We start from the raw sequence: 21,040 nt of genomic DNA on the forward strand, positions 1-21,040 counted from the left end.
ATGAGAGACCATGTCGTTGCTGGGAATTGAACTCAGGACCTCTGGAAGAGCAGGCGATGCTCTTAACCACTGAGCCATCTCTCCAGCCCCAAGGTTCATTGTTTTACAGAGAAGAATTGTTAAAATCAACTGAATCGAATCCTTTGAATCCCCACCCACCCACTTGTTTCCGGTGTGACATATTTCTAAACCCAACCCTGCCTCAATTCAAGGCCAAGAGGTTTTGAGGCAGGAGCGTGCCTTGACTAAAGGACTCTTTATTTGGCCTTATGTTCTTGGTGGCCCATAAATTACTCAGATGGATATTTCACTGCAAGCTTTGTCCAGCCCGAGCAAGGCTCCTCTTGCTGCATGGGGAAACTTGGGCAGGGAGAGGAAACTAGCAACTTGCAGCAGGTCTTTATGCTGGGAAGGTTTTGTCAGCAAATCCTTCTGTTCTCGACCTTCGCATCTTCTGGCACATACCAGACATCAAGAAGCACACACTAGGCCTGCACTGCATCTATGAAGGATCAGAATGTCTTAAGTAGGCCATGCCAATGCGTGCTGGGCTTTTATATAGTCATTTTTATAACCTTTCCTTAGGATCCTTTGTAATGCTGTGCATGGTGGTGAGAAGAACGCTGTCAGCCACGAAGTTACGTGTGACAGGGACATAAGTATAATTTACAGTTCAGTTCTCAAATCAGCACCACTTGCTTTTTATTAAGAAAGTGTTTTCATGTTCTCATGTAGTTAGAAGAAAATGTGAAGGAAATGTCTGCAGCATTTTAACACCAAGCAGTGATCTGGATCTAAATGCATCTGAGGCAGCGTGCAAAGGATCGTATTTGAAGAGGTTTTATGAAACACCTGTGTTCTTGGTTTTCTTGAATATGAAGTTGGAATAATAGCATACTCTCATGGAGATGCTTTGAGAATTTAGTGGGAGGAGGCAGCTTCAGTCTGGTGTACAGCCCTCCACAGCAGCACGCCATTCAGAGCGATGCTGTTGTTGCCGACAGAAGCATCCTGAAGTGGGCGGGTGAGGACGTGAAGGAAATGTTTGGAAAGTGGTGAATACAACTCGGAACCTTCCCCCATAGACTCTGTCTTCTTCTCTCTTCCTGACAGGAATGAATTCATCTAAAACCAAATTAGAACTCCAGAAGCACCTAACCACACTGACCAATCAGGAGCAGGCAATGATTTTCGAGGAAGTTCAGGTACAGTACACTGTAGGGTGTAGCAGGAAAGCAGCCCAGGCGGCCTGCTTACGGAGCATCCTGTGTACCCTGTGTGAAGAGTCAGCCCTGTCACTGCCCCACAGGGGCATGAGCCAGTGCCGTGCTGTTATAAAGTGGGTAGATCCTCAGACCAAGAGCCACAAGGCCTGGGTGTGGATCTGCTCCTGGGAACCTCTGCCAGCATCCTGCCACTTGGGATTTCATCTCCCAATGTGGAAGTCTCAAAACATTTGTATATGGGTTTGAGCATAATTGTTGCTCCTACTTTTTCTTTTCTTCCTATTTTGAAAACGAATGTGTCATGTTATGTGTTTAGAGCCTTATATCCGGGGCAAGCCAGGCCTCTGTGTCAGCCTGCCCCATGGCCTGCTTATCATGGCATCTAATGACTCTACACAGTTTTCATGTCTGCCAGAGCTGGAAGCCATGTTTGTGGGGTTTTTTTTTTACACTTTTCAAAGTAGGTGAGTATACTGGGGACAAAGAATTAATGTGTGTGCATGTGTGTGTGTGTGTGTGTGTGTGTGTGTGTGTGTGTATGTGTGTATACTAGTGACCTGGCAAGTTCTACAGAGAGACTAACTAAGCCAAACAAGAGGTAGCGTGTGTGTTTGGTCTCACCCCCTCATGGAGAGGGGATGAAAAGGTTCAATCTTTCTTTCTTTCTTTCTTTCTTTCTTTTTTTTTTTTTCCCTATTTGTATTTGCCTGTATGTTTTATCGAGACTCACCACTTTGCTTATGGTTCTTTACGCATTACAATAGACGTCAAGGCCATCAGTGACAAGCCACTTAGGGCATGGTGCTACCAAGTCACTCAGGAGCATCTTCCTGGCAAGCATAGAAGACATACTTCCTTCCTAATGCAGGTTTTCACTTTCATATAGACAGCACCGTGTAGCTTTCCCTAAACAATGTGGTGAGGACTCACTATGGGCAATTCCTAAAACATCCTCCTGCAGTAGTGCCGGAGTCTAATGGACACTCAAGAAAGCAGATGATAAAAGTTCACTGAAAAGACGGAAGTATTCTTTTTTTAATTATTATTTATTTTCAATTTATATATTCACTTTACAGGTTGATCATAGCCTCCTCCCTCCTTTCCTACCGGTCCCTCCCTCCCACCCTCTTCCTTCTCTCTCCTCTCCCCCTGTCCTCAAAAGAAGGGAGCCCCAATCCACCTCAGCATGTCAAGTCACTTCAGGACTGAACTCCTCTTCATGCACTGAGGCCAGGCAAGGCAGCCTAATTGGGCAAAGTGATTGAAAGCAGGCAACAGAGACCATGTCGTAGACAACACCCGCTGGACTTACGAGGGGACCCACATGAAGTTCCAACTGCCAAATATTTGTGTAGGGGGACCTAGGAACAGTTCATGCATGCTCTTTGGTTGATGCGTCTGTCTCTGTGTGCCCCCATGGGTCTAGGTTTGTTGACTTTGTTGGTCTTCTTGCAGCACTCTTGTCCCCTCTTGGTCCTTCCACTTTTCCCTCCCACTCCTCCACAGGACTCCTGAGCTCCGCCTGATGCTTGGCTGTGAGTCCCAGCATGGGATTCAGTCACAAGGCTGAGCTATTCTGTTGGTGTCTCAGAGTGCAGTTTAGTTCTGATCGCTCTGAGGAACAGAAGCAGCCGTGCTGTTCATTGCCTTGGAAACCCAGCTCATCCTTTGCCTTCCACCAATGTCAATGTGGGCTCTTCCTGAGTGATACAGATTTGAGCTTCTTTCATGACGTGTTGATGGTCTTCCAGCATGGCTTTCATGGTGTTTCTAAAACACTTCATGGCTTCAGTCACTAATCATGATGAGTGGCCGTCCCTACTAATGTATTTGAAAATTCACATAGATCAAAAAGGTCATATTAAAATTTTGATGTAGTCTTTCCTGGATGGTAATTTATTTCTGAAACCCACCCCAGGACCAATTATTACAAGGCCAATGTAATTGCTTTTAAAAATGATGCGTATTATTTTTTAATTAATGATGCATATCATATTCAGTGTTTCTCTAGGAGAAAGCATAAATAATAACTAGGCACCTGGCACTAGAGATGATGGTGACTGACCTCGAGTCCTCAGAGGACTAGATAGCAGATGGCACTGGGATGTTAGCCTCTCCTCTCCTAAAAGCTCACCACAGAACTACTTTCTTATTTACAAGCTGCTTGACAGATCTGGTTTTCTTTCTTTCTTTCTTTCTTTCTTTCTTTCTTTCTTTCTTTCTTTCAGACGTAGTTTTCAAACATGTCTTCTCATGCTACCCTGCTCTTTTTAAGTGTCCCAAATTGCATTGGTCATCTTCAGCAGAAATAACTACTTTCAAGTGACATTGCAATAATAATAATAAAAACAATGGCAGCAAGTCTTTAATTAAACATTGAGTGTGGTATCCAAGTGAAGCATGCCTTAAGTGACTTCTTTGGAACACCTTAGACTTCTGTATTGGGATGCTTCTGTCAGTGTTCAGAATCTTTCTGTTGCTTGTATGAGACTTTGGCAGACCCTTGCTTAGAGAAACAGGGGTAAGAAAGAAATTAACTTTTGGTACTTTTAGCAAGCATCTGGCTGTATGGATTGTTAAAAATTGATGTATACTGTGTTTATAGGAAAGCAGGCAAATGTGCTTGTGTGGTCAACTCCAAGGTGGGGCATGGAGCCATTTCTCTGCTGTTGAACACACCTCATCGCTGCCCTGGTATCCCCGCCCCGGGTAACCACCATCCCACCTCTGATCGTGAGCAGTTGAGTTAATTATTAACCACAAAGTGATGCTGCTCAGCTTGATTCAGAGTCATTTTTGTGATTGTCACACTGGTTAATAAATGTGAATAAAACATAAAATAAGTAGCGGCTCAACCACTGTAGAGCATGGTGAAGCCACATGAGAGATGTCAGGGGTGACACATCCCTAAATCTTTTTGAGCTCAGTGAGACGGTAGTGTCTCTATATTTCAGTTATTTTGAGGTATTTATTTCTTGACTTGGTGTGACAGCATGGATAATGCATTTCTGCTGCACTGCAGCGATTGCCTTAGATGCCTGATGAGTTCCGAGGGGGTCTCCTGTGGTCAGTGGACGCAGCCGCAGTACTCTACCATGCCTGCTGGTGATTCCATTTTCTGCCAACTTGAACAGTTTTGTCCCCTCCCTCCTGCTCTGCCTGTCTTTGGTACGTGTGTGCACAAGCACTTGTGCTCCCACTGTGTGGTTCCAGTGATCACACTCGGGTCAGTTAGTTGGCAGCAAGTGCCTTTATCTGCCAAGCCATCTTGTCAACCTTGAAAAACGAGCCATTTTCTTGACCTTTTGGATTGAGGTTTCCTTTGTCTTTAATGCTTGTGACTCGAAGGATGATTCCACTGTCCTTAGTTAGCTGGGAAGGAATCTGCCAACACTGGCATTGACCCAGACTCTGCTGCTTGTAGAGTTGATCCGCGTGTCACTCTCTTGACCTGTTAAAGGGCAGGCTACAAGTCTGCAATAGCAGAGGCCTGGGCAGTGGAGCTGACAGTAGACGCAAAGCTTACTGGCCGGATACTCTGTGTTTCTCTGCAGTATTTTGGGTGATTGTTCTTTATATACATTCACAGAAAGTAAAATATTGAATTAGATGGGTTTTAAAAATACACTGTGCCTCATACTTCAAACGCAAAGATTTGGGAGCTGGAGGAGACCACGGTCTAGTTTGTGTGTCATTACTTCTTTGTTTTGTTTTGTTGTGTCATTACTTTTTAGTTGAGGGAAAGTGACATGTTCTGATCTGTGTAGAACAAGGCACCTTGCTACTGTTAACACGGTAAAAGTCCTTGAGAGAATTTAAAGAAAGAACAGCTAGAAGGGAGAAGGGAAGGAGAAAGGGAGGGACCGAGACAAAGAGGAGAGGGCAGAACAGAGAGGAAAGGGCATGGTGTGGTGGGCAGACTGAGAGTGTGACAGTGTGACCCTGGGTCCAGTCCTGGGTGCCTTTCTAGGTCTCTAACCTAGAGCTTATAAATGTGTAATCATGGCTCTGGGTGTTTACATAGATTTTGCTTTATCTGTTTTTAAAAGCTGTTTATTTATTAACTATTTTCACTGCCACTATCTGATATTTAAAAATTTATCTTCGGTAGAAGAACATCCAAGGTCATCTCCTAAATCTGGCCCAGTGGCTCTGCTGTTTGTTCCTTAAAAGTTAAAAGAAGAACAAAAAAACCCAAACTAAACCAAAACAAAACCCTCCACTAAGGGTCACTAGTGCCCCCTAGTGAGGTGACTGAGAAAAGACACTAGTTACTGGTTGGAAGCTGTTAGCACTTTGAAAAGGGCAGATGATGCATTTGCAGTTTTGTTGACAATTAAAAATAAATGTAATGTTTGTGTTTCTGATTTTTTTTCCAAAAGAAACTGAGACCAAGAAATGAGCAGCGGGAGAATGAATTAATTATTTCTTTCCTGAGATGTTTATATGAAGAGAAGCAGAAAGAGCACACCCACCCCGGGGAGCCGAAGCAGGTATGTACGCTCTGGCCCCCGTGCTGCCTGCAGGGCCACTGGATGCGCAGAAGCTAGCAATTTCATGATAGGCGGAGCTCGTTTTCCCTATTGGTTTTATTGTCATTGTTGTACATGGGGAGAAAACGGGAGAGTGTGTTAGTTGTTTTTAAAGACGATGAAAGGTGTTTCTGTCTGAACCATAGCACTTGGTAGCCGTTGCTCTGATCTGAAGAGTTATGTAACTTGTGGAAGCTGGTGTTTGTCGCCTTTGTCCTTTGAACATTTGCAGTGGACTGTTCTGCTGCCCTCGGGAATATGTACAGGGGCTGTAAGCTTCTCATAGTGTAAATGCTGGGTAAATGTGTGACAGTCTCTCTGGCCTGCTAGCTACCATGTTGGAATGCCTAACGCCATGCCATTTAGTCAGAGCGTCCATTAATTCATTTGGATGAAGGAAGTGCTGTCTCCCTCACATCTGTCGCTGCCCGAACACTTCACTTAGTTCTTTTAGGGTGCCACGCCAAAAACTGAGACTTCCCGTCACACAACTCTGCCTTTAAGATCGTCGAACATGGGTCCAGCACGCATGTGCCGTGGACCAAGTCCCTGTGTCTCCTGGTAGTTCATCATTAATAGCTTCAATTCCTGAACATTTTATATTTGCTGAAGTTACTGGCCAGAAAATCTCACAGGAAAAACATAAGTAAAAGGGCCATCAGATTCCTTAGTTTTCTAAAAGTGCTCATCCTTGTATTTTTAAACCTCTTCCAGACACAGTTCCCTCAGCAAGGTGCACGTAAGTACAGAGTGCTCCAAGCTGTGCGGTGTGCTGCTCCCCACAGGCTCCACTGCTGCCCGGTATCCTGAACTCGGTGCTGTTTTAATTGGGTACAGGCTTAGCAACTCCCTGCAAACTCCCTTCATTGGACATCCAGTCGGCTTTGACTGTCATGTTTCTTTCTTGAACTTAGAGCTCTTGTGGTCCCTGAGTCTGTTTGGTTTTGCTGTCTCATTGGCCAGCTTAGGGTCTGGAGCAGCAGCCTGACACTAGGCTATCACCTGGGCCCTCAGCTTTTGGCCTCGGTCTTCTGCCAGCCCTTTCTTCCCGCCTTTTCCTGTGGAGCCATCTGGGGTCCTTAGATCATCTCTTTACTGGTGGCCTGGCCCCACCCAGTCAAAGATTCTAGTGACTTCTCTAGTTCACTTCAACTGATTTATTACACACACACTCTGTCTCTCTATCTCTGTCTCTCTCTCTTTGTCTCTGTCTGTCTGTCTGTCTCTTTCTCTCTCTCTCTCTCGCGCGCGCGCGCGCGCGCACACACACACACACACACACACACCCTTTAAGCCCTTGTGCCACTAACAGCCTTTTCTTTTTCTGATTTTTTTTTTGATTCAATCTGAGATATTCTGACAGAAAATTCATAATTTTAAATAGCTTATAGCTGCTAGAAAAGCAAGTGAGGCACTTACAGTGGGTGGAATTGTTGACCTAAGTACAAATTTATTTTTATCGACCCAAGGTAATAACCTTTATGATTTGGGCATAGTTGAGCCCATTTTTTCCATTTTCAAAGCATCAGAGACTTGGATGTGCAGGAGCCTGGGCCTCGCAGTCAGCACTGGCACCACAGCACAGCCTGCTTGTGAGCTCTTCCATTCAGGTTACAGAAGCTTTTTTATTTTTAATTTCCCCCACCTTTTTTTGCTATGTAAGACAGGCTGATCTTGAGTTCACAGCCATCCTCCTGCCACCTTCTGGGCACATTACAGGCAAGTGCCAGTATACCTGGCTGAACAGACACTGGGAAATTTGCTAGTGAGATCTAAGTATATTTTTTATTCTAAGTATACTTTAGGGGTGTAACAAAATTTAGTGCTACAGTATTAGTTACGGGTTCTCCTGAATTTGTTTTCAAGTAAATTTTTTTCCTTGATATTAAGAAAAAATTTCAAGTATACAGACCAGGTGAAAGGATTATACCATGAGCACTTATATCCCCTAGCCACCATGCAAATTTTACCAAATTTTTAACATTTTTGTAAATTTGTTTTGCCAAACATTAGCTCATCTTATTTTTGTGTCTTTCAAAGCATCTGTTCTGTCTCCCAATACCTGGGCTTGCATCTCATTACCAATAGTTTGGTTTTATTGTTTGTCTGCTTGGTTGGTTCCCGGTACATGGTTTCCCCATCAGTAAAGGGTGAACAGTGTTTTGGCCATAGCACAGTTCACAGAGAAGCCTCCACACTAGAAATTGTCATCTTCAAAGAAGAACCTTCCAGATGTTTATTTAAGATAATACTTTTATAATATAGCTGGATGCACTATTTTCTAAAGATAAATTCTAAGTGCAGTACATGGGAATTATATTTGCATTCTGGCCCAGGGAAGAGAAGACAGTTGGGCCTGCAGATGGAGGAACTCAGAGGGGCACCAGGTAATAATGCATTGGCTGTACCGCACAGCTGGGGACCAGCTGGGCAGTTCACCTGGCTGATCCAGAATGCCCTGCTCCTCTCGTTCCTCAAGGTGTGCCAGTGCTAACTTGGCCAGGCTTGAGTAGGGCAAAGATATTGGGTGTTGGTCTCTATACGTAACTGTGTGCTTGAAATACCTAAGAACTGCTGCAGAGAGTGTGTGGTATTTAGCGTGAGCGAGAATGTGCTTGCTTGTCTTTTTCTGACAATATGACTTTCTCACGTACTCTGGTGCCTCACATTTGACCATGTCCCCTGGAGGGGGAGGCCTGGTGGCACTCAGAGGAAGGACAGCAGGTAGCCAAGAAGAGACTTGACACCCTATGAGCATATACGGGGGGAGTTAATCCCCCTCAGGAACAGTCATAGGGGAGGGGAATAATGGGAAAATGGGGGGGGGGGCAGGAATGGGAGGATACAAGGGATGGGATAAACATTGAGATGTAACAAGAATAAATTAAATAAATAAAAAATAAAAAATAAAAGGAAGCAACGTAGCATGCAGCTTTTGGGGGGTAATTTGTTGGAAACATAACTCCTTGCTAGCAAGTAGCATTTACATATTTAGTGGCTGTCAAATTTCACTACTCTCTTGGTTTAATGTTGGGGGTAGCTGAGAAAGAAGTTTGATTTCAAAGGGGAAAGGAAAAGATCGTGAAATAACAGAAGAGGGAGAGAAAGAAAAGAGATTATAAAAAAGGATGAAAGGCTTACTATAGAAAGGATGGATTCAAAGCCAGGCATGGTGGCGCACGCCTTTAATCCCAGCACTCAGGGAGGCAGAGGCAGGTAGATCACTGTAAGTTCAAGGCCAGCCTGGTCTACAAAGCGAGTCCAGGACAGCCAAGGTTACACAGAGAAACCCTGTCTCAAAAACAAAAACAAAAAACAAAAGATGGATTCATTTTATAAACTTAATTTTTAACTTAGTCTCTGAAATGCCCCCACAGATAAGTGATTTCTTTATTTTAAAAGGTTGGCAAAATAGTTTTTGTCCCATATCCTATATTCAGTGCTTATCATATTCCCACCTGTTGTATCCTCACTGCACAGTGATACGATGAGATAATTGTCCCTCCCAATTTACTGGAGAAGAAATCCAGGCTCAGAGAAAATGGGAAATTTGCACAAGGCCGCAGATAGGAAATTGATTTCTGATTCAGGAGCTGATTAGATTTGAGCACATTTTCTCATTTCATTTGAGAAAGCAAATTGCACACTGGACTTTCAGGAGCATTGCCAAGGACACATGGCACCCCAGGCTTTCAGAAGGATGGGCCCCAGAGGATGTTCCTTCACGTACATCAAAGGCAGAAACTTTAATTGACTTAGCACCTCATCGTTTCTCTTTTCTAGACACCTCAGGTGGCAGCCGAGAATATTGGGAGTGAACTGCCACCCAGTGCTAGCCGGTTCAGGCTAGATACACTAAAGAACAGAGCGAAGAGGTCCTTAACAGAGTCCCTGGAGAGCATTCTGTCCCGGGTAAGCACATGCTTTCTTCTCACTTTGAATCATTTGAAACAGCCTAAGATTCAGCTCTGTTTTGTGACTCATCAGACTTAGAGCAATAATTACCTACATGTTATTTATTTTTCAATCCATTTATTTATTGAGATAGTGTCACACTGTGTAGCATAGTCTGACTTCACACTCCCAATCCTAGTGCCTAAGGCTCCCAAGTGCTGCGAAGTTGCACTCTTATGTAGCTTTTGCTCCCAAGACTGGCATTATTTGTACGATTCCTATAAAGCACACAACTATGCATGCCAAGATGTAGGTGCCATCTTCTCTAGTGTCCCTAGGGACAACTTCAGAAACTATCTTGTGAGCTCCTTTGGTTAGGTCCATGGGCCAGATCCTCCCAGCGTCTTGTATTTACACAATGCCATTCACTCAGTTACCTGTTATCTAAAGCTACTTATGTAGAGAATTGAATACGTGTCACAGAGGCCACATGACTTGCAAATGGTAAGATGCTTATGTACGAAATACTTGCTTTCAAGACCTTTGTAGAAAACGTTGCCAAAGTACACTGGGCATCACCTGGGAGTTCCCTGGGAAGATCCGAGTACACCCAGTATGCATTGTCTGGGCTTCTGTCACCCTCTGTCACTGCTAACAAATCAGATCTTGATTTCCTGACAGAGTCTCCCATCTTGGAGCTTGCACTGTTTCCTCGTAGCTCTTGAGATGTTAGGGCATGTTCCCTCTGAAACATGGACTTTATCTAGTCAGTTAAAGATGACTGTGTCTCGTGGTATTACTGAGGATTTCACAGCATCCTTTAAGATAATTCAGAACAGTCCAGTTCTAAAACCAAGGCTGGAAGGGCTTGCCTTTGAGAGTTCCAGGGATGGGGTGAGGGGTGGGGTGCAGGTGATTGAGTGACATGCAGGTGCCCGATTATGGGCAACCCTGACTCAGGAAAGAGCTGTTGAGCTTTTGGGATCCTCGCAGGTGAATTCTTCCTGTCTGTCACTCCAGCATACAGGTTGGAGTGATCCCTAAAATGATGACAGGAATGTGATGGTCCTAACGCACGGGTATTCTCAGCCCTGTTTGTCAGTGAGGTAGTTCATTTCGCTGAGCTTGCTTAATGAGGCCAGGCTGCTTCCAGCTGATGATGCCTTTGGAGCTGTATCTCAACTGCCTTTTCTTTATGTAGGGTAATAAAGCCAGAGGCTTGCAGGACCATTCCGCCAGCGTGGATCTGGACAGCTCCACTTCGAGTACCCTAAGTAACACCAGCAAAGTAAGTACATTTCATTTTCGGTGGTACCCTGAAGGTCCAGCCAAGAGGCCGGCCCATCTTCTATCTGCACAACTGTCAGAAAGGACAAAAAAAACATATCCCTCCAGTCATAAAACCTTTAGTGTTTCCAGACTTCTCTGCACAAGTGGAGGGCTGGTCATGTGAAAAGTTTTAGGTAAAAAGGCAAATAACCAGTACAGCACCCTTAATCCCAGCACTTAGGGAGGCAGAGGCAGGCTGATGCTGTGAGTTCAAGGCCAGCCTCAGAAGAAAAAACAAAAAATAACAGCCTTCACCCACTAAAAGGGAAGTAACTGTTCCCATCAAGACCATAATTTTAGACAAATGAGACCCATTTTATAATAGTCATAGGATTCTTTTTGTTTGTCTTATTCGCTTAAGACAGGATTTCTCTGTAGCCTTGGCTGTCCTGGACTCACTTTGCAGACCAGGCTGGCCTCGAACTCACAGCGATCCGCCTGCCTCTGCCTCCCGAGTGCTGGGATTAAAGGCCTGCGCCACCACTGCTTGGCTAACCATGTTTTTTGTTTGTTTGTTTGTTTTGTTTATTTTTTTAACGAAAGTAGATTTTACAATAATAAAAAGATTGAAAGAGCTTGAGAGGTGGGTGGGGGCTTGTGAACTTGGGGAACAGTGCAGCATAAATCCCTGAGACTGTCCTGTAGCTGACCCCATGACTGTGAGAAAGCACAGTGGTCTGTCTAAATAAGCAGCCAATCCTAGCCCCACGGTTGCCACTGAGCACAGGTATAGTGAGTCAGCTGATAGTCCTCTGTGGTGACACACGTGCTGTGTCCCCTTGCTCTCCTGTCTTGCTCCAGAGGCATTTACACATGTCTGGACCTGGTTTGTTTAACCCTATGACTGCCAAGAAGCACATTTGAGATTTGGTGTTCAGGAGGCAGTTTTCCTTCCTATTTTCAGTTTGCTCTGATGCAAGAATGAAGAAGTTTGTGAGGCCCAGCTCCTTGCCAGAGAATTGCTTTAAAACGATCAGAGCTCTGTCCAAGACTTCAAATCCTAGCCCACAACAAGAAAGACACTTAATGCTGTGACATAGTCCACACATGTTACCCTCCCACACAAAATGAATGTGAGTTAAAATGAAATTATTCTCTGAATAATGGGCTGCATACACTGTTATTTCCTGCCCTTTTATTTTTAAAAAAGCTCCTGGAAAGCCACTAAGTTGATATTACTACCTGCCAGCATGTATAGCGTGTGATTTGAGACATCTCCTTAGATGAGCTTGGCTCAGATTTTACAGTGCGTCTGTGGTTCAGTTGTCCTGGGTGGGGTCTAAATGCTGACTCTGGTAAGCAGCAAGGTGATGCCACTGCTGTTCCTGCTGCTTGTGAGATCGGCTCTGTGCAGTGAGAGCCTGGAAGCCAGACTTGTCCATGTACCTTTCTAAGTTAAGACCTAGCAGGCCACAGCATCATTTAGCCTCCACATGACACACACTGACCGTCTCTTACAGTTCAAGTGTGCAGATGTTATGCTGCTGGTTTACCTGTTTAAGAGAGATGAGTAGGGCCATAGGAAAGAAAAGGGCAGTTACACAGGTAGACCCTGCATCAGGGGGAGTACGGCAAGAGAGCTGAGACAAAAGACACTGATGGCTTGGACCTCAGAGGAGTGAGGGGAAGACCCCATAGTTTGGTTGCAGAAAGCATGGAGAAGGGAAAGATACTGATGCTCTGAATTAAATATTGAAGGGAGCATGGCTATTGTGCCGAGGAAGTAAGCCAAGGAGAAGGGATTCCAGGTAGCTTGGTGTCAATTAAGAAGTTCTTGACACTCCTGGCCTTAGGTTTTATGTACCCCCCGTCCCCTTTTCTGATCTTGTAGCTAGCTCAGGCCAACCTTGATGTGTATGCTAAGCTGGCCCAGAAGTCCTGATCCGCTGGCCTCTGCTTCCTGGAAGCAGACACTGAGGGCATGATCACCACGCTTGACTTGTTGGGATTCTTGATGGATGTTTGAGCATACAGTAAGGAGGGAGTGCCTGATGAAACTTCAGCTTACTTCTGTAGCATTAGATGGAATGTGAACCACTGTAAAGCTGCCTTGTCTTGTTTACTTCAAGAAACAGTGTGGAGGGCAGTGGAATGCAGCAAGAGGTTAAGTGATTCCCCTGAATTGTGGCAAAAAGTCACAATGTGACAAACGTGTTTCTACTCCAGGATGAATGTAGTTTCTAGTATCAAGATTGCCAAGTTAAATCTCAACATTAGATCAGAGTCACAAAGAGCCTTGAAGTGTGGGTAAAACATCCTTGAACATATTTGGCAAAGATAAAGAAGTTGGTTAAATGGGCTGGAGAGATGGCTCAGTGGTTAAGAGCACTCACTACTCTTCCAGAGGTCCTGAGTTCAATTCCCGGTACCCACATGGCAGCTCACAACTGCCTGTAACCAGTTCCAGAGGATGCGACACCCTCTCACAGACATACATGCAGGCAACACGTCAATGCAAATAATTAGAGCAGTCAGCACTGCAGCTTGGGAGCTTCATTATTGCATGCAAGACTTCCCCGTCTCTTCAGCAGGCAAACACCTATCTCTGAGAATCAAATATTAGGTAACAGCCTTAATAGCCGTATATTCTTGCTAGCCTCTAGATGACACCCTAGTCAGACAGGCCTATGTATTTAGGGGTTCCCTGTGCCATTACCAGCCATTGTCCCCCGACTCCTTGCCCCCCTCCCCATTTTCCCATGGTGTGCCTAATCTGTTGTCTATCTGTTATCAGGAGCTGTCCATGGGTGACAAGGAGGCTGTGCCCATCTCTGAGAGCTCCTTCAAGCTCCTTGGCTCTTCCGATGACCTGTCCACTGACTCAGAGAGCCACATTGCAGAAGAGTCTGCTCTGTTGTCACCGCAGCAGGCGTTCAGGAGGAGAGCCAACACCCTGAGTCATTTCCCTGTGGAGTGCCTGGTGCCTCCAGAACCTGCTCAGAGCTCTCCAGGGGTCTCTCAAAGAAAACTCATGAGGTATCACTCCGTGAGCACGGAGACACCTCATGACCACAAGTAAGACTTTCTTAAAGACATTTGGGCAAAAGATACTGAGGCAGCTTTGATCCGTGGCTTCAAACGATAGAGCTTGAAGCAGTATCATGTTCTGCTGGCTCCCTCGGGAAGTGCGTAGACGGATATGCGTGCAGACAGACATGAGCAAAAACGGTCCTTCTGTGCATCATGCGTCCTTAATGCATGAGGTGCTGATTTTGGAACTTGTCTGCTGGTCTTGGGAAAGGTGGTGTGTGAGTGGAGGAATTCCCTCCTTTGGACACCTAGATCAGGACTGTGGCGGGATGGGGACACAGTGTCCGCACGAGCAGAGCGGGAGAGGTATGCTGTGGTTGTCCATGATGGTACCCAGAAGCCTGGGCACTGGCCCTGGCTGTCTTCATCTAGGTGTCACCTGGCCATAGCTAGCTAGTTTGTTCGTTTGTTTGTGTATTTATTGTTTTAGTTTTTTGAGATGCAGTTTCTCTGTGTAGCCCTGGCTGTCCTGGACTCACTTTGTAGACCAGGTTGGCCTCGAACTCACAGAGATCCACCTCCCTCTGCTTCCCAAGTGCTGGGATTAAAGGTGTGCGCTGCCACCCCACCCCCCCCCCCACCCCCGACCCCGGCTACCTGGGCAGATCTATTGACCAGCTCTGTGTGACGGAATCAGAGTTGCTGCTCTCTAAAACTTGCCACTGTGGGGATTCTAGATTCAGCGTTCACTCCTTGTTTTAACTTAGGGCTACAATTGCTGTGCTGAAACACTGTGACCAATGGCAAGTCAGGGAGGAAAGGGTTTATTTGGCTTGTACTTCTGCATCATAGTCCATTATTGAAGGAAGTCAGGACAGGAACTCACACAGTAGGAACCTGGAGGCAGGAGCTCATGCAGAGGCCATGGAGGGTGCTGCTTACTGGCTTGCTCCCCAGGGCTTGCTCAGCCTGCTTTCTTATAGAACCCAGGACCACCAGCCTGGGGGGGTATCACCTACAATGGGCTGGGCCCTTCCTTATCAGTCACTAATTAAGAAAAGTGCCCTACAGGCTTGCCTACAGCCTGCTGAGAACACAGAGGCTTTTTCTCAGTTGAGGCTCCTTGCTCTCCGATGACTCTGGCTTGTGTCAACTTGACATAAAACTAGCCAGCACACTCTTTTTAGAATTGGGCTCAAATAAACAGCTAGGCTTCTCCAGCTACAGAGAAGCCTAAGCAGTGCGGGGACAGAAGCTTTCCCCGTGTTTTGGGGGTGAGGTGGGGTGGGGTGGGGTGGGGTGGCGTCTCTTTTTGACCAACACCAAGTGCCAGAGACTGTAACCAGGCCCCAAGTTATCCTTGAAAATAAGTTTTAAAAATGGGGCCATACCTGTGTGTGGTAGCAGCCTCCCAAGCTGGGGACATGTATGTCCGTGTGACTTGTACCAGGTGCAGCATTTGAGTCTGACATGTGTGGAGGGAAGATGTGACACGAGCTGACAATCCTGGAGCCACATACAAAGCCTTTGCTTTCCTAAGCTACTCTGTGTAACAAGTCTGCAGGGCTCCCTGCTTTCCACCGCCCTGTGAGCACACTGCATCGTGGCTGTGTGCCCCCCTCCCACCCCACCCTTGTCCCCGCCCCTGCTCTTCTGGTGGCGTTGGGAATGTTCCTACCTGAGAAACTTGAGTTCTGTGCCAGTCCTTAGGTGGAAAGACAGAGCCCTGAGTGTTGCCGCTCTTGTGCTGTGTCATGTGCTGTGATGGGCCAGCCTCGGGAGGGAGGGGAAATGTCCACTTTTGGCGTATTTATTTTGCTTTCTCTCTTGTGAACTTTTCCTCCTCAGTCTATAGGAAACAGGGCTTTGAAATTCAGGGCAAGATGTCCCAAAGGGAAACGTGGGTTCTAAATTGTGGATTCTGTTCTTTTTTTTAACTGGTTTTACTTGTAAAATGTTGTCTGTTGGTTCCCAGCAACAGAACAGAAGGTATTATTGGAAGCATAGAACCAATCAAGTGTTGGTCCTGAGAGCAGAGAGGAGTGAAGAGAGGGCCCAGCCGCTGACTCCTGTGGCTGCTCAGCAAAGCCTTGCCTTCTCCAAATTCTGCCCTTCGTCCCTTGCAGTGTCCCCTGTCCCCTCTAATCCCTCTTTCTCTGATTGCCGTTTAGTGTGGACCATCTTCCTGGGGGTGAGTCTAAGTGCTGCTCAGGGCAGCCTTCAGCTCCTCCTCCGCCTCGTCTTAACCCCTCCGCCTCCTCACCAAACTTTTTTAAGTACCTAAAACATAATTCCAGTGGAGAACAAAGTGGGAATACTGTGCCAAAAAGGTGAGCACACTCGCATGGCAAGTTCAGTGTTGTCTGTCTGCCAGGAGTTCACACTGACTCAGCCCAGCCGCATGCAGGCTGTCCTTGCTAGAAGCCCTGGTCACCACTTGTATGGGGGCTTTTTGTTTTTATTTGGCTTTACTATTCTAGCTGTCATTTGAATTGACTTACTTTTGCTCTCAGTTTTCTCTAAACTATCTCAAGAAGTCTTAATGGTCTTAACTTTCACATCACTTTACCTCTATGGAAACACACACATGCATGTGCACCAGCTAGCAGCTGTGTTTGTATACATTGTAATTTGTACTATGTCAGAAACTTTCTGCTTAATTTAGATAAGTTCTTGTTATTTGGAAGATAGTCTGATTTTTTAAAATTTAATTTATTTTATTGATTAAAAATGAAAGTCAGTTTGATGAAGTGTTTTGAATGTCTTACGTGGTTTCCTTTTTAGCATTACAGTGAGTAGGTTTCCTTTTTAAGCTTAGAGTATTTACTTTGTGTGTTTATATTTCTTTATCCTAAACTGTTTTTTCAACCAAACTCTTAGTGTCTTCTACCGTAACGCCCTGCGGAAAAAACTCCATTCTTCCTCCTCTGTGCCAAATTTTCTAAAATTTCTGGCTCCTGTAGATGAAAATCACACCTGTGACTTTATGAGCACGAACAGGTAGGGCTCGATTTCAGTCCATCAGGTCTGGTGCTGTAGGTGCTAAGTTACTGTGTCATAGATGGGACATTTCCACTCATCTTCTGCCACCTGGGACATTGTAGCTAAGTCTGTTATGTCGCCTTTTTTATACTGTTTCTCCTAAGAGTCATTTTTAAAGCAGGCAGCCACCTTGCTCTCCAGCTTTGCAGAGGGTTGGTCTGTTGACCTTGTGACTGTAGAAGAGTAAAGAGCATGGTTCTGTAGGGCTGTTAAAGGACAGTAGCCTCCTGTGCCTTCCCAAGGTCCTGATCTGCCAGGCGTGACGCTTGCCTCATTGTGGTGTATGCTGAGTGTAAATTGCAAGGGCCTGCTCAAATGAATGAAAAGAAAATTAATGAGATTATATTTATATATTAACAATTATGCTTTGTTTTATAGTTTTAAAGCTAAAGGTTTTAAAGCAGACGACATCACCAGTGATTGTTCCATTACTTCCTTGATGGTTCTCTCTAGTTAAACTATAGCTTTCTTTCCATTTTAGTGTGTGCGCATGCATGGAGTGGGGACAGGGGGCTGCAGGAAGAGGGTGTGTATGTATGGTGTGGTGTGGGAGGTGTATGTGTGGTGTAGTTGTGTGTTGTGCTGGGTGGGGGAGATTTGTGGCAGTCATGGAGATCTGATGTTGAGAAAAGCAACCCCACATGTTGGCTAGTATGGATGGGGGTTCTGGTGACAATGCCCCAGCTAGGTGGTTAGTTTTTCTCTTTTGAAACAGCACGCAGAAAGGCAATTGGAAGCTGCGATCTGTAGAGCGTACTTCTTAGCGTGTTTTTCATGATAGCAGTGGTACAGGGCATGTGAACTTGTTCTTTTTTGCAGTGTCCTTTAAGAATTTTGACCCACTGTGATTTTAGCTTCTGTGGTTATCAAGTTACCTGTTTATGGAAAAAATAAAATCATCTGAAAATAAGCCCTGATGCCTCCCCACCGCTCATGAATCAATCATCTTGCCATTATAGGGACTTTGAATCCAAAGAAAACCACCTGGGTGACACAGATGGGACCCCCATGAAGACCCGGCGCCATTCATGGAGACAGCAGATATTCCTTCGAGTGGCCACTCCACAGAAGGCATGTGATTCCCCAAGCAGATATGAAGGTAAGGCGTCCCTGAAGAGTTCTTGAACGCCACAGAGGTCCCCAGTGTCCTTCTACTGTGGAGGAAGGTAGAGAGCGGGGCACTGGCTGGAGTGTCAGAGGTGGTCTCTGAGATGATCTTATGGAAGGACATAGAAGTCATGTAGGACTCTGCTTAGCAGCAGCAGCAGCAGCAGCACTTTAACTCCCAAGCGGGGATGAGGTAGGCCCTGGAGTCCGTTTTCAGCCTCTAGTCCTCCCCAGAGAGAGCCTTAGGCTGCCTCGAGCTGTCTAAAACTGATTTTTGCCATACCTAGGTAAGAGAACATAATGCTAATTTAGAAGCAGTGTGTGTGTGTGTGTGTGTGTGTGTGTGTGTGTGTGTGTGTGTGTTATATTGTGTTGTGTTGAGAGAGGATCTCTCTGTGTGGCCCTTGGCTGGCCAGTAACTATACCAGGCTGGCCTTGAACTCAGAGAGATTCACCTGCCTCTGTTTCCCAAGAGATGGGATTAAAGGCGTGCGCTACCACTCCTGGCAAATATTTATAATTCATAATATTAGAAAGAAAATCCCTGAAGTGTTGGTAGAAAACAACTTTGGTGGTTCCTTGTTCAAGCTCAGATGCTCCAGTGATTGCCTGTTCTGCATTTAGATCCCAGGAGGACAATTTTGAACTAAACTGAGAGGGAACCTTACTGTTTCCTAAGTAAAAGAGAACTCCCACAGCCTTCACTGACCTCGGAAAGGGCTCCTAATACAAGCCCAGAGTCATTTTAAAAGCACGGTGTTTGCTGCTCAGTAACGGTATGACTGCAGGAGCAGTGTGTGCTCTGTAAACTAGGGAGTCTAATATTTTATGTCCGAGCCAAATCCTGGAGAAAAGGCTGTTAGTGACTATGGACAACACACATGAAAAGGAGAAGAGCAGTGTGAACTGTGAGGCGCCGGCGAACAAACAGCATCTCTAACTCGCCCTGCCTGCCAGTGTCTGTGTGCAAGCCCCTCTGAAGTAAGGCTCAAGAACCAAAATTTTCCATTAGAAACCTATCTGAAGGAGAGTAGTCAAATTATACTTGCAGTTTGACTGTCTGTTAAAAGTAGAGGAACATCTTCAAATGTGTCCATCTCCCACCCATGCTAGGGAGAGAACCCAGATCCTAGCACGTGCCAGGCAGGTACTTTACCACTGAGCTATTACCCTGTAGCCCTCCCCCCTCCCCTTTGAGTTCAGCAGTGGAGGTTAAATTAACAAAGTCTGAGGGGGCTAGCCCTACTTCCGAACCTACAAAGGTTGGTCCCTACATCTTCCCTGGTGGCTTAAATGTGGTGCTGCAGCACTCCCCATGTAAAGGCAAAGCTGCAGGATAAATAGGAAACCATCAGGTTTTACTCAACTGTGGGAGACAAGTGTCTCCACAACGCAACAAAGTACAATGCCAAAAGCTGCTTGGTGGCTTAAATATAAAGCCCCAGGCTTCATGATGCCCCCAGATGCCAGAGGCCGCTCACTGTTGTAGCCTCCAAAACCCAGGAAAGCGTGTCCTCTCTTGTGTGTCATTGGTTCCCTGGGCAGAGGATTTGTAGCCCTGCGTGTCTGAAAGGACCATACTTGGTAAAGTATTCCGTCCATCCCGGGTGGTATCACAGGAGTGCTTAGTAAATCCGGGCAAAGCTGTGCTAGGTTGGGTGTGTTCAGGAATGCATCGCAGAGCATGGCTAAAGGCAGACACACTGGCTGCTCTGAGTAGAGGAGAGAGATGCTCTCTCTACCTTCCAATTAGTCTCTCGTTTTCAGAGCCTCACTGTTGGCCCTACCATAGACAGGTGGGTGGTGATGAGCTTGTCCCTGGGAAAAGTTGTGCACACACCTGCCCCTTAGGTGGCTTTGTCCATTCGTGGGTCAGAGCAGTATTTCTCAAGCATTAGTGAGACTGGGGGTCCTTTGGCGATCTTGTTGGAAGGTCGGTTGTGATGAGGTGGGCCCAGCTGCATCCCAAGCTCCTCCCCCATTTCTGAGAGGCTGTCCCACTATTACTGATTTGAATAGCTCACTTTGAGCAGGTAGGGCATAGAGTAAGCAGTCATAGTGAGTATGATCTGGGTCTTCCAGGCCTTGCTAGTCTCCCTGTAAGACTGCCCCGGGCCTCTACAGGTAGACTCAGGTCTCCAAGGTCCGAGAGCCTCCAATAATGACGGTTCTCAGTGACTTTCTTGTTTTCTTTGTGGTGTCAGGGACTTATCACAGGGCCTTATGCCTGGTAGGCAAGTGCTTCACCACTGAGCTGTCGGTGACTTCTTCTGAGAAGAGGTGTATATGGGGAAACAGGACATGATGGGGAAACAGTGATGAGTAATATGAGCAAACATCACAAACGCTGCTCTGGACCTGCCCTTGTCCTCTGCGGGGGGGCTGTGCCGCGTGGATTGCTCCAAGGATGAAGTGTCTACAGCGACCTGATTTTCTTGCCAAGGGCTCTCACCTAACTGTCAGGCCTGTTCAGGATGCTGGAAATCAGCTTTTAACTAGACGCTCGGTGGTGCATGCCCTCCAGATTATTTTCTCAGTGCACTGTACAAAAGAGAACTCTTTGTCATTATGAACTAATTTTTAGGCAGCTCTCCACTTGGAATGGGAGAGAGTCTTTGTTTGGTCTGTGCCAGGGAACAGTTTTAGTCTTCATCTAGTTCTTTTCATTTAAGTATTTCATGTCACAGTTGCATTTCACCAACAATAGATGCCTTCAGACGTTGACACGTTTTGAAAAGGGGAGGAAACTTTCTGGCATAAATAAGAATGATTTATTGACTTGAGACTCATTGTGTGAGCATACAGTCCGGTGAAGCCAACGTGGAAAGCTTTTTCTGTCTTGTGAGACAAGCTGGGTCGGCCTGCCCCACTTAAAGTGAAGGACTCGACATTAGAAAACTCGTGAACCAAGATGTAAACAGTTAGGGCCAAACTAAGGTG

At 45.8% G+C, this 21,040-nt stretch overlaps 1 protein-coding gene across 3 annotated transcripts in view; it reads left to right on the forward strand.

The window, feature by feature from the left end:
• Nucleotides 1–21,040, forward strand: part of Tbc1d1 (TBC1 domain family member 1) — a 195,835-nt gene that overhangs the window by 122,026 nt on the left and 52,769 nt on the right. For 2 of the 3 annotated variants that reach the window (XM_051165263.1, XM_051165266.1), the window contains 8 exons: nt 1,114–1,205; nt 5,609–5,719; nt 9,542–9,670; nt 10,854–10,940; nt 13,716–13,996; nt 16,123–16,281; nt 16,832–16,951; nt 17,953–18,092. In XM_051165263.1, coding sequence (XP_051021220.1) covers nt 1,114–1,205; nt 5,609–5,719; nt 9,542–9,670; nt 10,854–10,940; nt 13,716–13,996; nt 16,123–16,281; nt 16,832–16,951; nt 17,953–18,092 — 1,119 coding nt within the window. The remainder of the gene's footprint in view (nt 1–1,113; nt 1,206–5,608; nt 5,720–9,541; nt 9,671–10,853; nt 10,941–13,715; nt 13,997–16,122; nt 16,282–16,831; nt 16,952–17,952; nt 18,093–21,040) is intronic. The other variant, XM_051165264.1, reaches the window with a different exon arrangement.

This window comes from Acomys russatus, chromosome 22 (genome assembly GCF_903995435.1).
Source record: "Acomys russatus chromosome 22, mAcoRus1.1, whole genome shotgun sequence".
Lineage (NCBI taxonomy): Eukaryota > Metazoa > Chordata > Mammalia > Rodentia > Muridae > Acomys > Acomys russatus.